We start from the raw sequence: 27517 nt of genomic DNA, 5'->3' as shown, positions 1-27517 counted from the left end.
AAGTCCCATCTCCCTTCCTTCTCTCAAGAGAATCCTAAAACCCGATAGCTCATGTTCCTTTCCCAGCAGGCTCACAGCCTTGACACTGCTGGCTCACCTGACCTCATCTACCTGCTCAAATCCCCCTGGCTATAGGTCATTTCCCTCTGAGCTCCGTGCTAGTTTCTTTGGGCCTATATCCTGACCACTGTCCCTTGCAGGAGGGGTTGGGCACTGCCTGGGCGAGGGGTTGAGCATTGCCGTGGCAAGGGGTTAGGAACTGGCAGGAAGGAGAGGCAGGAGGTGTCTGTCGGACAGGCCATCAAAAGAAATGGGTTCATGGCAGGACTGGTGTTGCCAACTCTTCCAGGTGGGAATTGGCTGGAGCCTGTCTGTGATGATCTGAGAAGCAATCCTTTGCATTTCAGCTGGCCTGGGGGAAAATCCGTTTGATTGTCTGTCTGTCTTCCCCGCCTGCCTGCCTCCTGGGGAGGAGCAGCCAATCAGAGCTGCTGCAGGAAGCAGGCAGAGCTCTCCCCTTGCCTCAGGAGCCCAGAAGACATTTTGGGTTAGGGGAGGGAGCAACTTATGCCATTACCACTTGAGGGGAGGGAGGAGCAGAAAGAGCTAAGCAGTTCACAACAGCTCCGCTTTCTCCTCCTCTCTCTCCCACTGTGAATAATGGGTCATTCTGCTCCCTGTTCCTCTCCCTCCCATCCTGGAGAGAGGGTAAAGGACCTCTCGAGCTGCCCCGTTAGGCCTGGATAGGGGGAGAAGAGGACCATACCACAGCTGCCAACCCCTCTCCTGAGAGACGGGAGTGAAGAACTGCAAGAGCTGCAGGAGGAGAAGAGGTGGGAGGGTGAATAATTGCAGGCTGGGGTAAGTGGGCAGATGTATAGATCACAGAATTAATTAATTTGAATGTTTGGGTTTAGGAAGAATTTGGATCTCTGTGCCATCAGGCTGCCAGTGAGAGCTCTTGCAGCAGGTGACAAAATCACCATATTCAATTATTTGGGGAGTTGGCACACCCACATAATGGGGGTGAGCATGGGGAATTAGAAATTCAAAAGACAGACCACAACCCACAATATATACTTCAAAGTCTTATGATTTTGGGCTAGTCTAATGGTTTTTAAATTTTTGGGGTTTGTAGTACTTCAAGAACACTCAGGATTTACTGCAAGCATGATCGCCAATATGGCCTGTTACTTCCTATTCAGCCAAATGTGGATTTTTATAAACTTTAAGAAATGGTCATTCCACAAACCAAAAAAAACCATGGGGGGGCTTGTCTATTGCTATAAGAGTTAATATGGGGGAAATTAATTCTTGAGAGCTGGTTGCTTCTTTTGGCCATCCCAAGAAAAGAAAAGGAATGTGATAGCGGGTTGAAGCAAAGCCTCCAGTTTTAAACTGTTTGGATGTTTATCATCTGGAAAACCATGTGGTGCTCCTGGCCCAGATATGGACTGGTCACAGAGCTTTCTTCTGAGCAAGATACACACCAGATGTATTCATTATAAGATCCTTTAATGCTCTGCCAGGTATGGCTGAGGTTAGCTTAAATAAGATATTTTACACACTGTGTCACATAGTGGCTGAACGGTATGATCCATTTTGGCATTCCATTACACCTCCAGTCTTGGTTACCTTTTAAATACCATTTTTTCTGTTGACATCTTATGTGTGAGAGAAATATGGGGTCTCAGAATTATTAGCCATAGCTCTTTTCAAGTAGGAAGTACCCTATTCTCCTTAAAAAGAACAGGAGTACGTGTGGCACCTTAGAGACGAACAAATTTATTAGAGCATAAGCTTTCGTGGGCTACAGCTCACTTCATCGGATGCATAGAATGAAACATATAGTAAGAAGATATATATATATACACACACACACATATATACAGAGAACATGAAAAGGTAGAATAAGAGGCTAATTAAGATGAGCTATTATCAGCAGGAGAAAAAAACTTTTGTAGTGATAATCAAGATGGCCCATTTAGACAGTTGACAAGAAGGTGTGAGGATACTTGACATGGGAAAATAGATTCAATATGTGTATTGACCCAGACACTCCCAGTCTCTATTCAAACCCAAGTTAATGGTATCTAGTTTGCATATTAATTTAAGCTCAGCAGTTTCTCGTTGGACTCTGTTTCTGAAGCTTTTCTGTTGCAAAATTGCCACCTTTAAATCTGTTACCGAGTGGCCAGAGAGGCTGAAGTGTTCTCCTACCGGTTTTTGAATGTTATGATTCCTGATGTCAGATTTGTGTCCCTTTATTATTTTGCATAGAGACTATCCAGTTTGGCCAATGTACATGGCAGAGGGGCATTCCTGGCACATATCACATTGGTAGATGTGCAGGTGAACAAGCCCCTGATGGAGTGGCTAATCTGATTAGGTCCTATGATGGTGTCACTTGAATAAATATGTGGACAGAGTTGGCATTGGGCTTTGAAACTGCTGAGCTTGAATTAATATGCAAACTAGATACCATTAACTTGGGTTTGAATAGAGACTGGGAGTGGCTGGGTCATTACACATATTGAATCTATTTCCCCATGTTAAGTATCCTCACACCTTCTTGTCAACTGTCTAAATGGACCATCTTGATTATCACCACAAAAGTGTTTTTTCTCCTGCTAATAATAGCTCACCTTAATTAATTAGCCTCTTACTCTACCTTTTCATGTTCTCTGTATGTAAGTGTATCTTATCTATCTATCTATCTCTCGTGACTAAATTCCTGCTCTACCTTGGTGGGTCTTGCGCTTATTGGTGGATTTGCTCGCCTTGCAGCTTCACAGCAGCCCTCAGCTTGGCCGTTTTTTCTGAACCCACAGCCCAGGTCCACTCCTCCTGTGTCTGACCAGGAGTTGGGAGGATTTGGGGGGAACCTGGGCCCTCCCTCTACTCCGGGTTCCAGCCCAGGGCCCTGTGGAATGCAGCTGTCTAGAGTGCCTCCTGGAACAGCTGTGCGACAGCTACAACTCTCTGGGCTACTTCCCCATGGCCTCCTCCCAACACCTTCTTTATCCTCAGGACAGGACCTTCCTCCTGGTGTCTGACAATGCTTGTACACCTCAGTCCTCCAACAGTCCGCGGTCTCACTCTCAGCTCCTAGTGCCTCTTGCTCCCAGCTCCTCACATGCACACCACAAACTGAAGTGAGCTCCTTTTTAAAACCCAGGAGCCCTGATTAGCCTTCCTTAATTGATTCTAGCAGCTTCTTGATTGGCTGCAGGTGTTCTAATCAGTCTGTCTTAATTGTCTCCAGAAGGTTCCTGATTGTTCTGGACCCTTCCCTGTTACCTTACCCAGGGAAAAGGGGCCTACTTAGCCTGGGGCTAATATATCTGCCTTCTATTACTCTCCTATAGCCATCTGGCCCAACCCTGTCACACTATATATATATCTTCTTACTATATGTTCCATTCTATGCATCTGATGAAGTGGGCTGTAGCCCACGAAAGCTTATGCTCAAATAAATTTGTTAGTCTCTAAGGTGCTACAAGTACTCCTGTTCTTTTTGCGGATACAGACTAACACGGTTGCTACTCTGAAACCTATTCTCCTTGTTGTTCAAATTCCAAAAAGTAATGAAGGAGTCCTAATGCAACAGGTGCCAAGTGTCCCATGAAAGTGCAGGTGAAGTCCACGCATCATAACACAAACTTGACACAAAAACAATGAGGATAGTGGTGGCACCTTAAAGACTAACAAATTTATTTGGGCATAAGCTTTCATGGGTAAAAAACCCACTTCTTTAGATGGAAGGAGTGAAAATTACAGATACAGGCATATATATATATTGGCATATGAAGAGAAGGGAGTAACCTTACAAGTGGAGAACCAATGTTGAAGGCAAAACGCAAATGCCGCTCGTTGAGGGTGGAAGATTTTTTGTCACCAGGAGAGCCGACAAACAGCGGCTACACTGCGTGACTTTTAGTGGCACAGCTGTAGTGATACAGCTATGTTGCTAAAAGCTGTGTAGTGTAGACATAGCCTGATCTGGATCTGGATCTTCAGTTTAAACTGATAAAAGAACAGCAAGGAACAAAGGATTACATTCCATCAGCCTTTTGTTCCTGTTCTGGGATCAAATGAAGACCTCTGGATTTGAGAATATGCTCTGTGGAGAAAGTCTGGGATATACACCTGAACACACTTAAAACTACCTTCACTAAACAAAGACACTCCACCAAAGAAGTAGATCACGTTATGGAACAGGCCACCTGAATATCCCGAGAGAACCTGCTTCAATATAGAAATAAAACCCCCTCTGACCACACACCCCAGTAGTCACCTACCACCTCTTGCTGGAACCCATACAGGGAATCGTCAAACAACTACGACCCATACTTGATGGGGACCTCATCATGAAAGAAGCCTTTCCTGAACCCCCATTTCTGGCCTTCAAACAAGCCCCCAACCTCCCCAGCTCAACATCAGAAGCAAGCTTCCCACAGACCAGGACACACCAACTCAAAGCATCACCAGACTTTGCCAGAACAACAGATGCAAAATGTGCAGACATACCTCCACTGCTGCCATGATCAACACTGCATACAACACACCTTTCAAGATCCATGGATCCTACACATGCCTATCACAACCTCCTCCAGTGCACTAAATGCCTCAATTACAACTGTGTGGGTGAAACCAGACAAGCACTACATTCTCAAAAGAGCTCACACAGGAAAATGTCTCTGTCTCTTTATTTTAGTCCATTAAACATATTCCATTGGCACAACATAACAATTGGCATAACAAGAGATGTGACGTACTCAGTACTTCCCTTTCAGCTGTTTAGAACCTCCCCCCCCCTTTTTTTTCATTCACAGATTGATGTGGGAGCCTAATGCTTCTATTAGGAAAACACTTTAAAATATGGGTTATGCTCCTTGTGTAAATAGTTCAATTAAGTCTCTCTCCATCTCCCCCCTCCCCAAAAAAAAAATTCAAAAAGAAAAATGGACACCAACCTCCACCAAACAGCCCCCCCCCCGCCAAAATAAAATAATGGCTTGTCTCCCCGCTTCCCTTGAAAAAATCACAGTTTCTGCTCAGATCCCTGCAAAGGTCAGCTCACAGAGGAGAATAGATGGATTTTCAGAGTCTAAGGTCGTTTTGGAAGTATGGTGAGGCATACGGAGATATCGTGTCATTTTTTCTTATTAGCTTTGAAGCGTTTTCATGGGCCCTTGCACTACCACGAGGAGATGGAAGATATAAAGAGAGAACGTTTTGCCTTAAACGGGGAGAAACCCAAGAAACCGTGGCAACTATTTGGTGATCGCAATGTAAAGTGGCAGCTCATTACGGTGATTGTGATGACTATGGGCCAGCAGCTCAGTGGGATAAATGCTGTAAGTGAATTCCTCACTATTCAGAAGCCAAACAATTTGTTTTAAAGTTTTGCCTGTCTAATTTCCATCTGGCTTTGATCTTCGTTAAAAACAGGGAACTCTGATATAGGAGCTATGGAGAGCACAGGGTATAGGAGAAGAGAGAGGATCTTTATTTTACTGATGGCGATAGGGAAAAGCCTCATTCAACTGAAAATATCAGGAAATATTAATGCCAAATTTGGATGATAGAGTGGAAGTTTGTTTTGCTTTGTTTTTTAACTCTCTCTATCCAAAGTCAGCATAATATGTAGGTTTCCTGGAGCAAGAGCCCTACTAGTGCTTGTCTTTATGTCATTGGCATTTGACAAAATGATTAAAGCTCCATCATCCCCTCTCATGTTGCATAAACAGCAAAACTTAAGTTACTACATCTTGCTTCACTTCTCATGACTGAATCTCTCCTGTTTCTTTTTTCCCTTGGACAAATTACTTTTGGGTTTGGTTTTATGTTTTGGATGTTTTTGTTTTTTTTAAAGTTGAGGTCTACTTCTAGTTCTAGGTTAACACAGTAAGGGGAACCCATTTGCCTCTTGAAGCAGGGTTGGAGTTCAGATTGCAGAATAAGCAGGGCTCCCACTAGGTCTCTGAACTAATGTGCCTTAGCCCTGGTCTCGCTCCAACTGTGTGTGGAAGTGCAGGCTGCACACTTTGTGTGATCTTTCACACACACTAGAATGTATCATAGCTCAGGCAAACTCTTTCTTATATTGTTCACAAGATAATGTTCAGACTATCAGATTTGTTTTTGTTAGCAGTAAATTTACCGAGAGATTGAATTATAGATTTCCCTTTTTGTTTTCATGGTTTTAGTAATGCTAATTTAGTAATGGTTAGTAAATTTGAGTAAATTTAGGATGCAATTTACTCAAAGGCTGCTTAGTGTATGAGCCCAATTCTTCCTGTTACTGATGATTTCACTGCTCAAGCACATTGGCACAGCTCTGTTGATATTTTCTTGCAGATTTACTTCTATGCAAGTTACATTTTTAAACAAGCTGGGATCCCTGCAGAAAAAATTCCATACATTACTCTGGGCACAGGAGCTTGTGAATGCCTTACAGCCCTCACTTGCGTAAGTGATAAATTCTACTTCTACCATACCTGTTGTTTTTATTATAGAAAAAGAGAGATGGGGGAATGTGGCATCAGTGTTAACTGAGAAAGTGATATTCCGTCCACAGGGTTTGCTGATTGACTACATGGGCAGAAGACTGCTCATCATTGGAGGATACACCCTGATGAGCTTTTGGTGCATAGTGTTAACATTCTCCCTGACGTATCAGGTATTAAGAAGCACTCATGTGGACCATGAAATGCAATACTGTTTGTTTGAAAATTTGTGAGATTATAGAGCAGCAGAGCTTTTAACGTTGGAGAACATCCTCTCTTGGCCGTCAGAGAAGGAGCAAGAGTTGCACAGTTTAAACAATAATGTAGGTCATGACCAAACTTTTAAAAAAATTGTTGTGTCTCAGCTTAAGCACTGAAAAATCGCTAAAGGTGCCCAATTTTCAGAAAGAACTCTGTTCCTCCTCTTTGAAGATCAGGACTTTCTTAGGTGTTTCAAATTGGGCACTCAAAAACCGAGGAATGCAAAATCACTAGTCACTTTTGAAATATTGGCCAAAAGCTCATGGGGTCCTGACATCTTATTACTCTATAGCAGTCCTTCAGAAAACATTAAATTTACAGCTGTGAAGTTGCTATTTCATACAGATTATCCTTGTTCTGAATTACATTGATTAACAGCCAATAACCTCTGATTGCACTGACTACAGGATTCCCAAGAGTTCTGAATTTGTTTCTGGCACCTAATAGCGTATTTGCAAACAACATCACAATGCTATCATACAAGATTTGGTCCTGAGTCTAAATTCTGGAGCTCTGTGTCTAATGCTGGTAGGATTAAATAATGACAAAATATACTTTCTAACTTTAAATTAATAATAATCCCCAGATAAAATACTACCTAAAGAAAAAGTTAAGTTTGAGACTCCATTTCAGTCACTTAACTGTAAATGTCCTGTACAAATATTGTAGTTATAGAAAGAAATACTAAAAAGCCAACCAAATCACATTTATGTTTAAATTTACAAGAAACTAAGATACTTGTAAGTATGGAAGTTCACAGCTAAGGTACTTATACTGCCTTAATTCTGCCCCTATAAAGATAGAACACTAGCAAGGAAGGGAAGATTGGAGGCTATCAAAAATACATGCAACACAAAATTGGTTTTATACAGCTAAATTCATTCATATGCCTCTGATAAGTGTGCTGCTTCACCATCATACTAACCTTTGTGTTTTTAATGTAAATAAATGTTATTTCATTATTCGGGCCTAGAAAGTTTGTACACATTACTTATGTGTTTAATGACACTTAGATAATAGACTGCCCATGGGATTATAGGGCTCCACTGTGGGAGGCTAAACAGTGATAAAACTATATTAAAGTTAAACTAGTAATAATACAAAAAGAACAGGAGTACTCGTGGCACCTTAGAGACTAACAAATTTATTAAAGCATAAGTTTTCATAGGCTACAGCCCACTTCATCGGATACATAGAATGGAACATATAGTAAATATATATTACACACACACACACACACACACACACACAAAGATCAGTTGGAAGTTGCCATACAAACTGTGAGAGGCTAATTAGTTAAGATGAGCTATTATCAGCAGGAGAAAAAACACTTCTGTAGTGATAGTCAAGATGGCCCATTTAGACAGTTGACAAGAAGGTGTGAGGATACTTAACATGGGAAAATAGATTCAATATGTGTAATGACCCAGACACTCCCAGTCTCTATTCAAACCCAAGTTAATGGTATCTAGTTTGCATATTAATTCAAGCTCAGCAGTTTCTGGGTGGAGTCTGTTTTTGAAGCTTTTCTGTTGCAAAATTGCCACCTTTAAATCTGTTACTGAGTGGCCAGAGAGGCTGAAGTGTTCTCCTACCAGTTTTTGAATGTTATGATTCCTGATGTCAGATTTGTGTCCCTTTATTCTTTTGCGTAGAGACTGTCCAGTTTGGCCAATGTACATGAAAGCTTATCCTCTAATAAATTTGTTAGTCTCTAAGGCGCTTCAAATACTCCTGTTCTTTTTGTGGATACAGACTAACACGGCTGCTACTCTGAAACCTAGTAATAATACAGAATTTTACTTTGATTTTACAGACTTAAAGGAAAGTTTTGCACCTACTAATTATAAATATTACTAACAATGGGGACTCAAGCACTACTAAGTATTTGTGAAATTGATTGACTAGTGTATTTTATTGCTTTAAAAGCAATAACAAGAAGAAATTGGCTATTACTAGCAATTAATGGCTGATAGTGACTAAATGGAATTTGATCAGTTTACAACAAAATATGGCAAGCTGTGGGATTTGAAACTTTTTTTCATTTATACACTGTAGTATACTAAGAAGCAGGGATTAATTTAAATACACATGACTTTCTCATTCTTCGAAGACACTTGTTTGATTTATTGAAAGCTAATTATTATCTGAGTCAGTAACCAATTTTGTGTTATTTATTCAGAAAGTCATTTATGGGTTCAAAGGCTAAACACTTGACTTTAAGCCAAATGTTAAGACCTGATGACTGAAATCTGAACTAAATACTTTTCATGCTCTTTTTTCAGGAGCTGTACCCCTGGGTGCCTCATTTGAGCATGGCATCTATATTTGCTTTCATCCTGAGCTTTGGGTTAGGTCCAGGTATTGCACATTCATGAACTCTTGTTTATAAAATTGCCTAAAATGTATCATCTCTAAAATAGTGCCAATATTGTCTGTAGTGTAAGCAAGACAGCTAATATTTCCTATAGGGATGCTGATGCTCCGGCTAAGACAACCCAAATGCACAGAATGGCATAGGATGATATGACCAATACAGTGCATTCCTTCACTGTATGCTCTCTTCAAGGCCATGAAGTGGCCTTCATTCTGGTATCTTTGATGCACCCAAACCACATAGGAAGCAAGTATACAGTACTGTGGAAAGGGATCAGAAAGTCATAGAGGATCACAAGCTACATATGAGTCAACAGTGTAACACTTGAAAAAACAAAAACTAAAAAGAAAATATTCTGGGATATAGCAGCAGGCATGTTGTAAGCAAGACACGAGAAGTAATTCTTATGCTCTATTCCACCCTGATTAGGCCTCAACTGCAGTAGCATATCCAGTTCTGAATGCCCCATTTCAAGAAAGACGTGGCTAAATTGGAGAAAGTCCAGAGAAGAGCAACAAAAATGATTGAAGGTCTAGAAAACATGACCTATGAGGGAAGATTAAAAAATTGGATTTGTTTAGTCTGGTGAAGAAAAGACTGAGGGGGACATGATAACAGTTTTCAAGTACATAAAAAGTTATTACAAGGAGAAGGGAGAAAATTTGTTTTTGTTGTCCTCGCCTCAGAGGTTAAAAAGCAATGGGCTTAAATTGCAGCAAGGGAGGTTTAGGTTGGATATTAGGAAAAAATTCCTAACTGTCAGGGTAGTTAAGCACTGGAATAAATGGCTTAGGGAGGTTGTAGAATCTACATCACTGGAGATTTTTAAGAGCAGGTTAGACAAACACCTGTCAGGGATGGTCTAGATAATACTTAGCCCTGCCTTGAGTGCAGGGGTCTGGACTAGATGACCTCTCAAAGTCCCCTCCAGTCTTATCATTCTATGAGGCTTGTTGTCATTGTACTTTTAATGGGCCCTTACTCATGCTAAGTTGTACCTTACTCTCTGAGCAGTTCCATTGAAATTAATAAGACTACTTCTGTAAAAGGAAAAGGAGTACTTGTGGCACCTTAGAGACTAACCAATTTATTAGAGCATAAGCTTTCGTGAGCTACAGCTCACTTCCTCAGATGCATATCGTGGAAACTGCAGCAGGCTTTATATATACACAGAGAATATGAAACAATACCTACTCCCACCCCACTGTCCGGCTGGTAATAGCTTATCTAAAGTGATCCAATTTATTAGAGCATAAGCTTTCGTGAGCTACAGCTCACTTCCTCAGATGCATATCGTGGAAACTGCAGCAGGCTTTATATATACACAGAGAATATGAAACAATACCTACTCCCACCCCACTGTCCTGCTGGTAAATTGGTTAGTCTCTAAGGTGCCACAAGTACTCCTTTTCTTTTTGCGAATACAGACTAACACGGCTGTTACTCTGAATTCTGTAAAAGGGTACACCTTACTCTGAATAGGGGTTATCAGAATCTGGACCAAAAAAAGTGTCAAAAAAAAAATTTGGTTAACAAAAAGGATTTATATATAGATCTATCTATATCTTTTACATCCAGGTCAGCTAATGGCACATTCAAAAGCAACCATTTTCTTTTGTTTTTGCTTGAAACTTTCCCTGAAAATGCACACTTACCCTAAGAATCTGTTCTGTTTCTGAAATCGATCCCCAGGTGGTATAACAAATACATTGACTGCTGAATTATTTACCCAGTCTTCACGTCCTGCTGCTTACATGATAGGAGGATCTGTTAGTTGGCTGAGTTTCTTCACAATAGGAATGCTCTTCCCCTTTATAGTGGTATGTATCCGTTACATATACTATCTTCTCTCAGTTGCCTCATGTTCACTTGACTTCTTGCAGAGAAATTTTCCTAGACACAGAAATTGCTCTTCTTTATACAATAAAGAACTTAGTGCTTAGATTAAGATAAGTGAAAACTCTCCTTCAACAAAGGTATTATTAGAGTCAGTCACTCTTAGTAGGCAAGTTTATTTTAGATATCTACAAATAATACAAAAACACACAATAGAAGACAATAAAGTCAGACTGCATATGGAGGACTAATCTCCAGGTTAGGTTTATGATGAGAAAAAATTGAAGAAAAAGTATAAAGAATTCTCACCAAGTTCAGAGATTCATAGGTCACATCTCCTGTCAGCATCTCTTGTTATTGCTTAGCTTGTTAGATCAGAAAGAGGTAATACCTCTGTAACAAATGGTTTACTTCTTATTTGAGGCCATACCACATTTGTCCAAACTCAGTTGAGGACAATCACTTACAATGGAAAATATCTTTGGTCAAGAGAGATATTATTTTAGTGAAGACAATACATGTTGCCAAATTCCATTTCTAGTCTAATCATTTCAGTTACTCTACTTGGTCTTGCAAAGAAATTCAATATATAGAGACACTACTGAAAAGAGATACTGCCTACTGAACTGAGAAACTCTTTTGCGTGCAACCCTAAAAAATATCAAATAATTGACATGTGTTCTCAGAATAAGTATTTACATAGGGTGGACTCTATGAAGTTACCTAGGTGCCTAAGTCTTGTTTATAGGAGGGAGTGATGGTGGTATCCACATTATAGCTTTTAGCCCACTGGTTAGAGTACTCACCTGGAATTTGGGAGAGCCAGGTTGAGTTCCCCCTTCTGTAGCAGTGGGGGAGGGAAGGTCTTTCACACCACCTCTAAGGAGAGTATGCTAACCATTGAGCTACCAAAAAGTCTAATGGGGGGTGGGTGGGTCCTCAGACACTCCTGTTGAAGCTGTTCCACTGTGGATATATAAGGAGTCATTGCAGCAGGGGGACATGACATAGGGTCTCCTACCTTCTAGGTGGGTGCCTGAACCCACTGGACTAGAGAGTCATTCTTTCACATTCTCGCCCAGTCACTGTTTCATTATTTAATCCACAGTGGAACAGTTTCAACAGAAGGGACCAAGAGACCCTTACCTCAAAATATCCTGGTTTCAGAGTAGCAGCTGTGTTAGTCTGTATCCGCAAAAAGAAAAGGAGTACTTGTGGCACCTTAGAGACTAACAAATTTATTTGAGCATAAGCTTTCATGAGCTACAGCTCACTTCATCGGATGCATGCCTTTTTCAAAATATCCTGTAGCTCAGTGGTTAGTGCACTCTCCTGAAATGTAGGAAACTCCTGTTCAAATCCTCTCTTCCCCCATCAAGGGAAGGGTAAGTTGAATCTAAGTTCTCCCCATCCCAGCTAAGTTCTCTAACCAGTGCGCTAAATGTTATAACATGGGCACCACTTCCTACTCCTCATTTTGTGTGGAGCAAGGCAGGCACCCAATTCATTCCCTACATAACTATGTAGGCTCTTAAGCCAGGAGAGGGGTTCCTGTTGTGGACTGCTAGTAGAGCTAAGCATCTCCCTGCAGATTTGAAGTGTTCTAAAATAAAAAAATCACCAACTTGACTATTGATCATTTCAGCTAATGATACAACAAAGAGATAGGGTAAACTGAAGCTCCATCTGTTCCCTTTTACTTAAAACCTAGATTTGGCACGGTTAGTGACTGACAACAGAATCTGAGTTAGTAAATAATACCTAGTTAAGTTTAGAAAATACTATGATTTTTTTATTAATCTCCAACATCCTGTATTTTGTTTTTAGAATGGACTGAAGCAGTATTGCTTTGTGGTGTTTTTACTGGAAAGCTTACTGGTTGCCAGTTTCATCTTCTTTGTCATTCCTGAGACAAAAAACAAATCTTTTCTGGAAATCAAACAAGAATTTCAACACCTTAATTTCAGAGGAAGAATCAAAGAGAAGGAAACAGAACTATAATGTGAAAGAAGGCAGCTCTGCAATTAATTTCAGAGTGCACTTCACATCTCACAGGTGTAAGGCAGCCACATTAATGGAAATTATACACATATGATCCCATATAGTATATAAAAATGTTAAAGACTGTATTCAAAGGCAGCTTGTTATATCATTAGGTGAAACTTATTTAAAAGGTAGACTAATCTTGCTGGAATGTCAAAGTACTGTATTTTATGTACACATACAGTACTGCCTACGAAAAAGACTCAATTAAATAAAAATGTTGAGACATTTGGCTAATGTACACATGCAGAAACAGTGCTGATTACCTGGTCTCATGGGAGTACAGACTTCATTGGGGGATTGCTCCAAACATTCAATGTGAATCCATGGCATGCCTCATACTCTCACCATATCAGGTGTCAATATGAAGAATTTAGGAGACAGCGATGGGGTTGGAGCATCACTTCTTGAAATAAAATGTAGCTATTACTTTAATGTGATATTAGAATGCTGAACATTTAAGAATGGCCACATTGAATGCAAAACCTACTGCTAATTGAAATATCCTAGTTCAGCAGTTCTCAAACTTCATTACAGTATGACCCCCTTCTGAGAACAAAAATTACTACATGACTCCAGGAGCGGGGACCGAAGACTGAACCTGCCCAAGCCCCACCGTCCTGGGGGCGGGGGGCAAAGCTGAAGCTCAAGGGCTTCTGCCCTTGGGCAGGGGACATGTAATTTTAGCCCTGGGCAGTGGGGCTTGGGCTTGAGACTTGCTGGAGCTCAGGGCCAACACCAGCCTTGGTGAACCCATTAAAATGGGGTCACGACCCACTTTGGGGTTGCGCCGCAATTTGAGAACCCCTGTTCTAGTTACTACATAAAAACACTCCTCCTCCTGTCATCAAGACTAATTCCTCTGACAGGCCTCAGCCTACCTGAGGCTTCTCCTACACAGTCCTATTTCTGTGACAGCACAAAATGGACACAAGCAATGAATCCCATTGGAATGAAGGCAGTAGGTAAGAAACTATATATATGATTCATGATAAAATGTATTACAAGGACCGAATGGCACTGGGGATCAGGATATAACTGGCCTTCCTGAAATTAGTGGTTGAAATCCAGCGTCTATTAGAAAAAAAATCAGAAACTACCATAACAGTTATTTGGTGACCTGTGTGAAAATAATTTGAGTCTCACTGAGTCTGGCTCCTGGTAGATGAAAATACCTGGTCACAAAAAGACAATAAATGGTATCTACAGCAGAGATGCCTAAATTCAATTTGTGACAGAAACTGAACACTTCTCTCATTCCCTAGAGATGGGTCATTCCAAGACAGGACTGGGGAACACTGACGCCACAGGAAGACCATGTATAGCAGGGGTAGTTAATTATTTTTATCAAGATCCAAATTTCTTGGTCAAGGTCCAGACTCCAGGAAAGAAAATAATAATAGAAACAATAATAAGTAAATAAAAAGATTTTGGGGTCCATTCAGAAGCATCTGGTGGTCCAGATTTGGCCTGCAGTCTGCCTATTGACTACCCCTGATGTATAGCTTCAATTATCAATACTGTACCTGTAGTGTGGAAGAGTCCTCTGTTTAATCACCAGGGCTGTCCAGCCAGCACTTGGAATCAAAAGTGAACTCACATTTTAAATTTCCCTTAAAACTGAAGCACCAAAGGTCTTAATTTATTACAGCATTTACATTCCCCTTTGATTGTTTTGTTTCCTCACCTTGTAAGGATCTATTACAGAAGCTGTAACTTATGTGCTCTCTGGTGGTTTCCGACTGATGCTACCACTGGTGCAGTTCCACAAGTGATATAATAGCAGGAGCACTGCTGTAGAGATGTCAGCATTTTAACCATTCTTGTCTAGATCTACTCAGAACATGCTTAGATGACATGATGATTAAAACAGCATAGGCACCGGGGTTCTTCTCTACATACACCTAAAGAGTAAAATCAATGGGAAGTTTTAGGGAAAAAGGCTAACAGACAAAGCCACTGTGTTCTTACTGCTTGCCATGAAGTTATTCTAATAATTTAATCATTTGTTTTTACAATATACAGATAAATTAATTTCTACTCTAGATATCTCCTGTTGCACAGTCATGAACTCATCTCTTGTGTGAAATAAGGTCCTATCTGGTTTAGATTCTCAAAAAAAGGCTAAATATCTCTCTCCCTGTTTGTTCAGTGCACAGCTAGAGCTGGCCAAGAATTTAGTTTAAGCCTTACAAGGCAACATACAAAGTACACTCAAGGCTCCAGTTTTGCTTACTCCTTTCAACTGCCTCACCAACACACAGTGATGTGAAAGGAAATAAGGGCAGCTTTGAGCAGGAGAGTTTGATAAGGTTCTTCTTGCTAGGTTCATGCAAAAGTAGGATATTAAACACATCCTGAACAAAGTGAAAGTAAACAAGGTAAGAGCGACTATCACACTGGTTGAAGGAGGCAAATGCGTTCCCACCCTGAATAATCTCTGCCCTCAGTACAACTGAGAATGTTGTTACCACCTGTCTCCAGGTCCTGCAAGAAACTCTCCAGTGAGCAATGTTTGCTAAAACTTTTCCTATAAACAAGCACCATTTTCCCCATAACTGTAAGCGTTTGGTAAGGAGTCGGGAAAATCCACCAAAGTGGGCATTCAGGTCTTACTTAGGCAACACTTTTTGATGTCAGTGCAGCATCGGGCCCTGACTAAATCCCAATAGCAACAGTGATCTGCATACTCATTTATTGTCCACTAGGGATAGGTAGCTATACACTTTGGGATACAGAATCTATAAGTATTGACAGTAAGGAGTGTGGCCACAAAGGTAGCAGTTGGAATTCAGCATTTGGTAGCAATAATGACAGCAACATTCCACTTTCAAGACTGCAAACTAATGACACTGGGTGGTACATGGATGTCTTTTACACAGCTCTGTTTCCGTAGGTAAGTAAGGACCGAAAAAATCAAGAGGCACACAATGGTTGTGCTGTTTTTAGTTCCTGAATCAGAAACTACAAAATCACTACTTTAATCAAAAGTGGATCGGGTCTTAATGGCAAAGAATGTGATATCAGGAAGGATTCTTCTTGCTCTTCACCTTGTCCTCCAAGTTTTCAAAGTATTTCATTTTGGCTAGAAGTTTCTTGGCTTCTTGAAGATCATCTGAAATAAAGAACTGAAGTTTATATTAGGATGGAGTCTGTTTCATCTTAGAAATTTAATTTAAAACATTTTGTTGTTGTAAAATGGCCATATCAATAACAGAACTAAACGTGAATTTAAAAAACTCAAATACCATGAGTACTACAGTAAAGCTAATGTTGTAACAGTGGAGGCCTCAGTCAAGATCGGGCGCCCCTTGCAATAGGCACTCTATAAAACAAATATAAGAAATGGGCTTGCCCCAAAAGCTTACAATCTAAAAAGACAAGGTGTACAAAGAATGGGGAAAAGACATGCAACAACAGTGCCCTCCAATTACTTCTCTGAGAAGCACCAACAGAAAAAAAACCCAGTGGACCATTAGGCATCAAACTGTAAGACTGGCATCAGAGGCATGCTTGGACTATTTCCATTACAACTATATGACACAGACATAACAGGAGTAAGACCCAGCAGCCTAGCTAGCAACCACTGCTACAACAAAGACTGGCTCCATCCCACCACCACTGCCAGAAGGGCTCTGCCTGTAAAAGGAGCTCTTTCAGACAGCACTGGAGCATGCCATCAGGCTCCGTATTTCTTTTTAAGTGGTGTTAATATTAAATCCTTCAATATAAAGGATCCACTAATATGTTGTAGTTAAAGCAATTTCATCCACAGATGTGAGGCCAGCAGGGCAGATAATCAGGAAACCCTTAGTAAGGTACCTATGTTTGTGGGAGGGAGGCTGGTTATGGGGGATTGTGAAATTAGAAATGTGGGCAGCCTCTAAGAGACCAAGAAAGATTGTAATGTTGAGGGAATCTTAAAATTGAGACAGGGTAGATAAAAGGGTTTGTACCCTGGGGTGAGTGAGGGCCCTGAGATAAGGAGGATCTTAAATTCCTCTTTCCACTGATTCCATAGCAGTGACACTGACAGAGTAGGGATGTAGAGACCACAGGAGTAGATGACTGAGTTCTGGCACAGCTTTTACCAGTTAGATGTTTGGTACATCATGAACCAAGGATGGTCAGTAGGGAGAAAGCGTAGCAGTGCTGATTGCATTCCACCTGAACTATAGGAAGTCTTCGCCAAACTGGATCTGACAGAGTAAGTGTCCATTTAGCATGCAAGCCCCAGATGGGATGAAGGTAGGACTGATTTTAGTGTACCACCGGATCTGCTGCACTGTCAAGTTCCTTTGTAAGGGGACTACATGCCTCAACCTGGTGGCAATGGAAATACAGGGAAGGATTCAAATCACGGAGAGCAATCTTCATGTGGATGATGAATCTTCTGAGGTGGTCAGGAGATCCTGAACATCATGAAAGCCATGGGCCTATCAAAGGTAGTTACTGGATCAAATCTCAGAAGTGGCCACTCTTTGGACCTGTTTTTTGGAATGGGACTGCAAGTTATGCAACTGAATCTTAAACTAGCATCATGGACCAACAGTTACTGCCTATGGTTTGAGGTTGGGGCTCATTTCTCCTGTCAGGGTGAGAGACTTCTTTGAATGGTCTGCCTTGACTGATTAATGGAACTAGAAGAGTTCCAGAGATTCTTGTTCCATTGTTAGGCCACAATTGTGATGGTTAGGGAAGACAATACTTCTAGGTGCCCTCTTTGCTAGTTTCATTCTCACAGTTACCCTGATTTACTGGGAACCTAAAACAAATTAAGCAAGAGGAAGACAGCTAGAGTGCCAGTGGTGGAAATCTCATGCAGAGGCTCAACAGCTGTTTCATGAAGGTTTGGGAAGTAAAGAAAGTTATTTTCTTCTACCAGAGCATCTGCAAAATCTTGGACAGCAGGTTTATTCTAGGTTATAGATAGTCTGTTAAATCAGGACAGTCTGAGTTCAGTGGCTGGTCTGACTCCCTCCTGTTGAGGAAATTTGTTGTTTTACAGACCAAATTTGATCAGATTACGGATGGGGTGTCTGATTTCCTGGTGACAGAACAAGGGCCTCATCTTGGCTGGTAGTTTCAGGCAGTAGTTTCAGGCAGTGATTCTGACTGAGGTACTGAAGATGGTGAGAGATTTTTCTTGCAGGCAGTGTTTTGGCTCCACATACTTCCTGGCAGGTGATGTGAGGCAAACCTGCAGCCAAACCAGGGCTACTCACTCAGCTGTCCCTCCCACAGAGCCGCACTGAGTCATCACTCAGGCACGTGGCAATATTGCAGTGAATTACCTTTCCCACAGAGCCTGCAGTTACTCAGCCATCCCTGAGCAGAGCCCGGGTCAGCTGACCCCCAGGCTCAGGTATTTCTCCATCCCCCTAGAGCTGCAAATCACTCTGTGCAACAGCATTACCCAGTTAGGAACACTGCTACTGCTTCACAGTGTATCAGACTCTCTAGACTCCCAGCCTGTTCCTGACCACTTCTTACACTGTCTCCTGGCCCCCTCCTACCTGATACTGAACCAACTGGCTTTGACCTCTGTCATATACCTGGACTCCAGCTACAGACCTGTTTGACTTATCTATAGACACTGATTCCTGTTCTGACCCTGGCTGTCCCCAGATCTCAGTTCCAGCACTACCCTTGGCCTAGTGCCAACCCTACGTCCAGCTTTGTCGACTGCTCCAACCAGTAGGCCTGACTACCGGGAAGCAAAGCCTGACAGGTGGAGACCAGTGGGGAATAGTGGGTCCTTTGTCTGCCTCTCTGTGAGGGCAGGGCGCATCCTGCTTAGAAGGAAGCATTAGTACACACTGCTCAAAAAGTCATCAATTGACACTGACAATCTAGTTAATTATTGACCTGTATCCCATGTTGGGTAAGATTATGGAGAAGGCTGTGGTGAGACATGGCTCACATGATCTAGAATGCTTTTGATCTCTTCAACACTTTGCCAAGGCCAGGTCTGTACTCGCATTGCAGAGACTACAGTGGTTGATTATCTTCTCCAGGAGATGAACGAACATCAGATGTTCATGCTGCTGGTATTCGATCTGTCAGCTGCCTATGATACCATTAATCATAAGATGTCTCACCAGCAGACCCTAGCAGGAGTGGAGAAGGCTGCTCTTCAGTGGCTTTGTTCTTTTTTCTTGGAAAGATCTCACTGTGTAGTTGGCAATTGCTTCTCTTCCCGAAGTGCTGTTAATTGTGGGGTCCCAAAGGGTACCATTTTGTCACCCTGCCTGCATTCAAGACATATATGGGGCTGTTAGGAGAGTTAGCCAGGAGGCATGGGATGCAGCATTGTCAGTATTCTCTCATTTGACTCAGAGAATGTAGTTCACTGCCACAGCCAGTGTCTAAAATTGGGGTATGGATGAGAGTAAGATGGCCGAGACTTAACCCAGACAATAATGACATGCCAACAGTGAGTTGAAGGAAAAGAGGTGGCGATGACAGTGGAGGTAATTTCAGTCCTTTTCACGGAAGGTGTACAACTGCCATTAGGGTTTCATCTCACATGGAGCTACATCATAAAACTATTCAGAGACAAGCTGGTGCAAAACACAGCAGCCTGCTCACTGAGCAGGTCATCTTGCTAGAAGCTTGATACCAGAACTCTGGGATCTGTACTGGCTTGCCCATCAATTTCTGGAAGATTTTTATTTTTAAAGGCAGTGAATGATACTTTAATTCTGTAGTTCACTAAATACTTTATACCAAAGCATGCTGTTTTTAGCACTCATTACTCTGACATTATACCACTAAAAATTCAAGAAGTAACTGAGATCACTACCTCTTTCAAAAGCTTTGCTCACATCCTTGGTCAATTCTTCTCGTTTAACTGTAAAAAACAAAAAATACATAGTCTTATTCAAAGCTGTATATACGCTCACTGAGCACTTTCAATAACATTGTCTTATGACTTCATGCTGGGAAACAGATATGCTGCCAGCACCTTTGCAATAACGTTTTTGCTAACTGTTTTATTCTGTCACTAGTTATTAAACAAACAGTTTAGCACCAAATCAAAGAAGTGAATTTTAGTGTAAATACAGAGACTAATGTCATCACGAACTTTAAGGGCTAGTAGCTTGGTTAAAAGTTCAGCTTACACTCTGAATTTTATTTTACCCTTTCACAATACTGACTATTGCTATTATTTCTTGCAGCCAGAATCATTAACCCTGCAGAATGAAAGTGTGAAAATACTTCACCATTGAACTGATAGTTGGCCACTACCTAGAACACATTAATGGACAAAGTAGGCAGGATGAGAACACACTCTTACAGCACTCTCCCAAATACACGGTTACCATACTTTAAACTTTGTGGGTGAAAGTGTAAGGCTCTTCAAACCAAATACTTTGCTACATTTTCTCCATATTAACATGCTCTACCGTAAAGTGATTTAAAACCTTCTTTGAAACTGGTGACCGTGTTGTTATAGTATATATGTTCTCTTGTCATGGTGACTAGCATTAATATTTAGAGAAAAGTTTACTGAGTGACTCTGGTCCCTCTGAGCAGAGGACTTTTCACAGCTCCCTACTATGTTCCATATCATGCTTGACTATCCTCTCCTTTGTTTAGTAGATGAGACTTAATGTATTCAAACTCTATATCTTCATTTCGTCAGATTGCACTGGTGTCCCCTGTGGACAGCTGAAGTTCAGACTGTTCATCACTATGTAACCTTCCAATTTATTAACTATCCTTCTGAACCATCATCCACCTAGTACTTCTCCACAGTTGACAAGCCCTCAAACTTTCAGTGCTTGCTGGAGTTCAGTGAAAGTTTCTCTGTCACAGAGTGATAGATTGTCAAGCCAGAAAAGACTCCCAAGATTTTCCAGTTTGAGCTCTTGCATCACACAGCACTGCTCCGCACACCATTTTCCTAAATGTCTTCTCTAAGCTCTCCTTACATAGATATTAAGGTCAGAAGGGACCATTATGATCATCTAGTCTGACCTCCTGCACAATGCAGGCCACAGAATCTCACTCACCCACTCCTGCGATAAACCTCTCACCTATGTCTGAGCTTATTGAATCCTCAAATCATGGTTTAAAGACTTCAAGGAGCAGAGAATCCTCCAGCAAATGACCGGTGCCCCATGCTACAGAGGAAGGCAAAAAACCTCCAGGGCCTCTTCCAATCTGCCCTGGAGGAAAATTCCTTCCCGACGCCAAATATGGCGATCAGCTGAACCCTGAGCATATGGGCAAGACTCACCAGCCAGATACCCAGGAAAGAATTCTCTGTAGTAACTCAGATTCCACCCCATCCAACATCCCATCACAGGCCATTGGGCCTATTTACCATGAATATTTAAAGATCAATTAATTGATCTTTGGGCTTCTGCGTTGCTCCACTATCTCTTTGGAGCCAAGAATTACTTCCCCCATCAATCTTAACACTTTCTCAATCTCCACGCTGAATACTTCCTTCACACTAACCCATTACTCTTTATCCTGACAACTTCAAACACTGAATAATATATTTCTCTTTATAGGCAACATGACCTCAAACATGTTTAAACCATTATTCAAAAGCTACATCCACATTTTCTTTTTGCCAAACTAGTTAGAAGCTTGCTATATAGATTATAACAGGCACTAGATACATTTCCTGTTAGTAAGATTTTGTTAATGATATTGCCCGTATGGAATTTTGCTGTAAAAAGCAAAATTCTGTTAACATTAACAGAAAAAATATTTGCTTTGAAAAGGTAGCCTTTATAACAAGCTGTGGCCACACCTGCATCGGACTAATAAAGCTGAACTAATAAAGTCCTTTTTAGATTGCTTATAAAAAGGAACTCTATTTTTCAGGGGCACCTTGGCAAGCAGTGTAAGTTATCTAGTTTGCAGTTTGGGTGGAGAAAATGCAAGTGGTTTTGCAGCTCAATCTACCAGCACAAACTGGTATCCAGACCCCCATGACAATCGCTAGTACGTTATGTATACATATTCATCTGGGACAGGAGAAGTGAGAGGTCAATTAAAAAAAGAGAAGTGGTAATGATATTTACGTTCTCTGTAGACAAACAGGAAAATTGCTAAATTAAAAAAAAATTATCCACTAGTTAAGAGAAAATTGGCACAATGAAAGGAGAAAAGAGAAATTGGAGATTAGGCACTAGACACTACGTTGGTCAAACCGATATACTGCTCCTCTTCCTTTTTTTTTTTAAAAAAAGAGGAACCCGAAAGGAGTCCTATTTCATAGATACCAGGGGAGCAGTCACACAATGCTGAAAGTATATAAGCAGAATTCCTAAGGCAGATAAAGTATGAAGTCCACATACATGACAATAGAAACCTTCAGTGGAAATGAAGGTTGAGGAGGAAGGAACACACTTCTAAAAGCAAGCTTGAGTTGATTCTCTGTTTTGCTGGGGTTTAAACTTGTTTGATGCCCTCTTATGTTTATAGCTTTTGCAGGCCTCAGTGGGTTTGCACACCATAGCTGAACATAAAAAGATAAATACTGATCAGGTAAGGGGACAAGTGAACAACTATAGTGGTAAGTGTTAGATTAAGAACACAGAGGTGTGTATATGTGCAGGGGATGCAAAATAGAAGGACAGAATGAGAGAGGATCTAAAGCAATCAGAATAAAAACAAGGACATGGACTAAAGTTTGTCCTATTCAACATAATGATGAAAAACATAGGAAAATGTGGAAAAGCTATTTTCTTAACTTCCTCCTGTCACAGAGCTGGCCCTTTAAGGGGCGTTACGGACCAGCCTACCTGGGATAGCCTACCTGTGATAGAGAGAATAAGCCAACTCAAACCCATCTGGAACCAACTAAATCCCTGGGTGACTGACTGGCCATTTATTAATAAGCTTGATAAAGGGTTCCTAGACACAGTATCTCCCAGGAGAGCTCTCTAGAACAAGGAGCCTGGATGGTGTGCTTCTAGAGACAGAAGCAGCAGGACAGAAGCCCAGGGGCTGCAGGTGGTTGGAAAAAAGTGGCTGCAGATAAGTGCTGCAGAAGATTAAGGTAGAGACTGAATTGGACCCAGAGAACCACAGGGCCAAAGAAGGGCTGTGCACCCTTGGGCCCAGGTGGAGAGATCGCAGGCTGGACTAAGAAATACAGTCCCCAAGGGGAGGGCTGTGCAAACCCTGCACTCAAAAGGAGAGACTTATTTCAAGTATATTTAAATTTAATAAAGTAGAACCTTAACATGGGAATTTTGCATTAGACCCTTTTGAACTGTGTGGTGTTCTTAGGGGGCCCTGGACAGGGAGCACTTACAGTGCCATGCTCAGGCAGCAGGAGGTGTTATGGGGCAGTCCTCCCCACATTACATCACCTTAATTAGGGAGACTAGCCTTCTGTCACATTATAGAAAATATAGCATTGTAACTTATTCCTGTACATTAGACAAGTCTAGACTTCACCTTCAATGAAACTTTCAATCTCTTCTATTTTAGCCTCATTATTAGGTTCTGCCAGTGTCTCATTGATTTCCATGATTTCCTTGAGGAACTCCACATCTATGTCACTGTCTGTCCCTTTTGCCAGTTCCACTCCATTCAGCTCCAGCTGGTGAAGAAGAAAACAATGGGCTCACAATATCTGCTGCTGCCAGGCCTGTATTTCAATCCCAACCACTTTCCAAACTATCAAGTCACTAAGAGTTTATCTACACGTGGAGTTCATCAGGAAAAACTCCCTGTGTAGACATGCTCCAAAATTAGCAGTTGGCTAATGCACAAAGGGGCACTGGGAGTGGTTAGGGGCAAGGCTTAAAGTAAGTATAGAAGGTACATCTTTGCTCAGAGATAAGTAATCTGTTGGATGGGTGACAGACTATTAGTCCATGTCTACACTGCCACTTATGCTGGCAAAGTGTATGTGGCTCAGGGGTATAAAAAAAACCCACCCCTCTGCGTGACATAAGTTTTGCCGACATAATTGGTAGTGTGCACAGCAATAGGTCAGTGGGAGAGCTTCTCCCGCCAATGTAGTTACTGCCGCTTGCTGGGGGTTGTTTAACATGTTGACAGGAGAGCTCTCTTCTGTCAGTTTAGAGCGGCTACACGAGAGATCTTACAATGGCACAGCAGAATTGGTACAGCTATGCTGGTATAAGGTCTCTAGTATAGACATAGCCTTAGTGAGATTACAGTGATAAAAATAATAAAAGAAAAAAGTTATTCCACAGTAAAGATGCTAACTAGGTGGGACAGAGGAACTCTTTGGCCTTCTTCAGTCTCAAATATTCCCGTTTTCTCTTGTGAAAGTATATGAATGGTGGAAAAACAGTAGAGGAGGTACACAGGATTTGGTTCTTTATACTGTAACAAACTACAGTCATCTCTGCATGTTTATGGTGCGATTCTACAGTATATATTAGACACCTTACTAGGTACAATCCACGTCTCAAGGGACTTAGAAGGGTTTGGTAGGCTCTGTTAACCAAGGAAGAGTGTTGTTCAGAAAAGTCCCGCTCTTTCTGTCAACAGAAGATCCAGAAATATCTTTATTACACAGAATTACCATATTTACAATAAAAGCCAAATCATGCCATTTAGTCAGCAGTAAAGAAATAAAATTACTATACAAACAGTACACATCAGTGCAATCTTTAATTGCAATAAAATCTCTACCAAAACATTTAAGGAAGCCAAAAGAATTAAAGTGTTATGGATCTAGATAAGAATGCTGCGTACATTAGAAATACCCAGTGAATACCAGCACTTTACTGGTTCAAAATCTGTTACCTCTGTGATCAAAGTTTAAATTTTTTCGTTATTTTTAAATGCAGGACATCAATTGCTTTTCTTCAGCTAGACTAGCAGTTCTCAACCAGGTGTCTGGGGCCCTCTGGAGGGCTGCGAGCAGGTTGTAGGGGGTCTGCCAAGCAGGGCCAGCATTAGACTCACTGGGGCCCAGGGCAGAAAACAGAGGCATTAGACTCACAGGGGCCCCTGTGATGTGGGGCCATAGGCAATTCCCTGCTTGCTACCCTCTAGCACTGGCCCTGGCTTTTATATGCAAAAAAAGCAGTTGTTGTGGCACAGGAGGGCTGGTGTGTTTTTATAACATGTTGGGGTGGCCTCAGGAAAAAAAAAAAAAAGGTTGAGAACCTCTGAGCTAGACTAACTTGTAATTCGACCTCTTAAATCTCACACTAAGCATGTCTGTGCATAGTCTGTCTTTGCAGAAAATGCTTCCAAACAACCAAACCAAAGTTTTCCAAAAAAGGGATCCAAACTCAAAAACTGTAACTTGGGACTCCGAGGGTATGTCTACGTACTCCATGGCAGTGAGCTTCCCAGCCCTGGTTGATACTTGGATCAGCAGGGCTTGAACTGGTGTTTTAAAAATAGCTCTGGACAATGCTTTGAAGTTGTGGTTCAAGTTCTGAAGCTAGGGAGCGGGGTGGGCTTCAGAGCCTGAACTACACCATCAAAGTGCTGTCTATACAGACATTTTTAGAGTGCTAAACTGAGACAATAAACCCAGGCTGGGAGGCTTGCTGCTGTGGGCTGTGTAAACATACTCCTGGGGCCCAATTTTCAGAGGGAAGTATGTATTCTCACCACAGTTGAAAATCTGGCCCCTGGAATCTCAAGGAGGTCAGACATCCAAAAATGGAGAGAATCAATTAATGTAAGTGTTTTGAAAATTTGAAAACCTTAGGTTCTGGTGGTTGGGTGGACCCAAAAGAAACACCAAGTCAGAGGAACAGGGGAAGACTACATAATGACATTGATTAACCGTAATAAGTACACTTTACATCCTCCAAACATCACTGATATAAGCCTCAAGCGCTGGGAAAGTGAGAGAATGGGTGCAGATAGCCTGGGGGTCTGAAGGGCTTCCTCCTCTTCCCCAAATTTTAGGGATTGTATTAATAAAGGAAATTGAGTTTGGAATAGAAGCTTGTTTATCTCACTTTATTAGAAGTGGACAAACTCAGTTAGGGACCAAAGTACTTTTTAAAGTGACATTCAACAGCAACTTTTAAAAAAAACTCTAGTCCCTCCAAATAAAAAAGGTCTCTCTCTACCTCAAGTGAAAATCATTCCATTTCATAGGCAGAGAACTTGCAGTGCAAACTAGGAATGTATATGAAGCTTCTGAGCAAGTCGGGGCAGTGATTAGAGAACCCTGGGCTCCACCTCCCACCCCTGTACTCAGTCCATGCAGATGCACAGATTTCGGAGCTGGTTCCCAAATAAATGCACTTGTTGAGCTGCCAATGAGTTGTCACCATGCCCCTTGCCTGGGTGACTATCACTGGAAAAGGTGACAACTCTCCTACACCAAGGCCTGTGCCTGGAGGCCCAAGAGCAAGTCTTCATCACCCCGAACTCCTAACCTGGGGTCTCTGGCTGAAGTAATCAGGGTGCAGGGAGCGTTGCAAGCTCCGGAATCGCTGCTGCAGCTGCTGCACATTGATGTTGAATGAGCGATCACTGGGGAGAAAGAAGAGGGAAAGCATGAGAGCGACAGCTAACCAACTACTGTCCCCAACCCCCGAACTCCCTCAAGCCCTAACCTCCCGCACCCCCAGCTGCAGCCTCCAAGGCCCTCCGCTGGCTCTCAGCCCCGCTCCGGCCTCTCAGCCCTTCCCCCACCCTCACACTCAAGCCCTAACCTCCAAGGCCCTCCCCTGGTTCTCAGCCCCACTCCAACCTCCCAGCCCTTCCCCCACCCTCACACTCCCCTCAAGCCCTGACCTCCAAGGCCCTCCCCTGGTTCTCAGCCCCACTCCAACCTCCCAGCCCTTCCCCCACCCTCCCCTCAAGCCCTGACCTCCAAGGCCCTCCCCTGGTTCTCAGCCCCACTCCAACCTCCCAGCCCTTCCCCCACCCTCCCCTCAAGCCCTGACCTCCAAGGCCCTCCCCTGGTTCTCAGCCCCACTCCAACCTCCCAGCCCTTCCCCCACCCTCCCCTCAAGCCCTGACCTCCAAGGCCCTCCCCTGGTTCTCAGCCCCACTCCAACCTCCCAGCCCTTCCCCCACCCTCCCCTCAAGCCCTGACCTCCAAGGCCCTCCCCTGGTTCTCAGCCCCGCTCCGGCCTCCCAGCCCTTCCCCCACCCTCACACTCCCCTCAAGCCCTAACCTCCGAGCCCCCGCCCCGGTTCTCAGCCCCGCTCCGGCCTCCCAGCCCTTCCCCCACCCTCACACTCCCCTCAAGCCCTGACCTCCGAGCCCCCGCCGCCGATTCTCAGCCCCGCTCCGGCCTCCCACCCCCTCACCAGTCCATCAGGCGGAAGAGGTCAGGCTGGGACTCCGGCGGCTGCAGGGCCTGGCAGGCCGGACAGAAGCGAGGGAGCCCCCCGGGAGTGGGGAGAGCGATACCACAACTCCAGCAGCGTGGGGCGGGGAGCGAGCCGGCTTCCGCACTACGCGGCCGAGAAGAGGCGGCTGGAGCCCGAGAGCCCCACAGCGCCCTGCAGAGCTGACCCCTCCACACAACCCACATCGAGCCGGAACTACAACTCC

General features: G+C 42.6%; 2 protein-coding genes across 6 annotated transcripts in view; one reads left to right on the top strand and one right to left on the bottom strand.

Moving 5' to 3' along the window:
* The window catches only part of LOC311531817 (solute carrier family 2, facilitated glucose transporter member 11-like), a 33010-nt gene extending 17188 nt beyond the window's left edge, over positions 1-15822 (top strand). For all 4 annotated transcript variants that reach the window (XM_084649566.1, XM_084649565.1, XM_084649567.1 and 1 more), the window contains 6 exons: positions 5173-5360; positions 6364-6474; positions 6584-6685; positions 9059-9134; positions 10843-10970; positions 12814-15822. In XM_084649566.1, coding sequence (XP_084505692.1) covers positions 5173-5360; positions 6364-6474; positions 6584-6685; positions 9059-9134; positions 10843-10970; positions 12814-12987 — 779 coding nt within the window. In that variant the 3' untranslated portion in view covers positions 12988-15822. The remainder of the gene's footprint in view (positions 1-5172; positions 5361-6363; positions 6475-6583; positions 6686-9058; positions 9135-10842; positions 10971-12813) is intronic.
* A 141-nt stretch (positions 15823-15963) lies between these two features.
* HSCB (HscB mitochondrial iron-sulfur cluster cochaperone) lies at positions 15964-27497 on the bottom strand (the record flags this gene model as incomplete). Of its 2 annotated transcripts, XR_014714285.1 has the most annotated exons (7): positions 15964-16144; positions 19131-19280; positions 19835-19882; positions 23458-23602; positions 24426-24515; positions 26388-26484; positions 27271-27497. XR_014714285.1 is itself a non-coding variant. In XM_084649570.1 (6 exons), 6 exons carry the CDS (start codon positions 27495-27497, stop codon positions 16053-16055), a joined length of 699 nt encoding a protein of 232 aa, XP_084505696.1. In that variant the 3' UTR covers positions 15964-16052. The 2 variants fall into 2 exon arrangements, 1 of the variants encoding a protein (XP_084505696.1); XM_084649570.1 differs by lacking the exon at positions 19131-19280.
* Positions 27498-27517: the final 20 nt, after the last annotated feature.

This window comes from Lepidochelys olivacea (assembly GCF_965140295.1).
Source record: "Lepidochelys olivacea isolate rLepOli2 genome assembly, chromosome: 15".
Classification (NCBI taxonomy): domain Eukaryota; kingdom Metazoa; phylum Chordata; order Testudines; family Cheloniidae; genus Lepidochelys; species Lepidochelys olivacea.
This window is presented reverse-complemented; position numbering and strand designations above follow the sequence as displayed.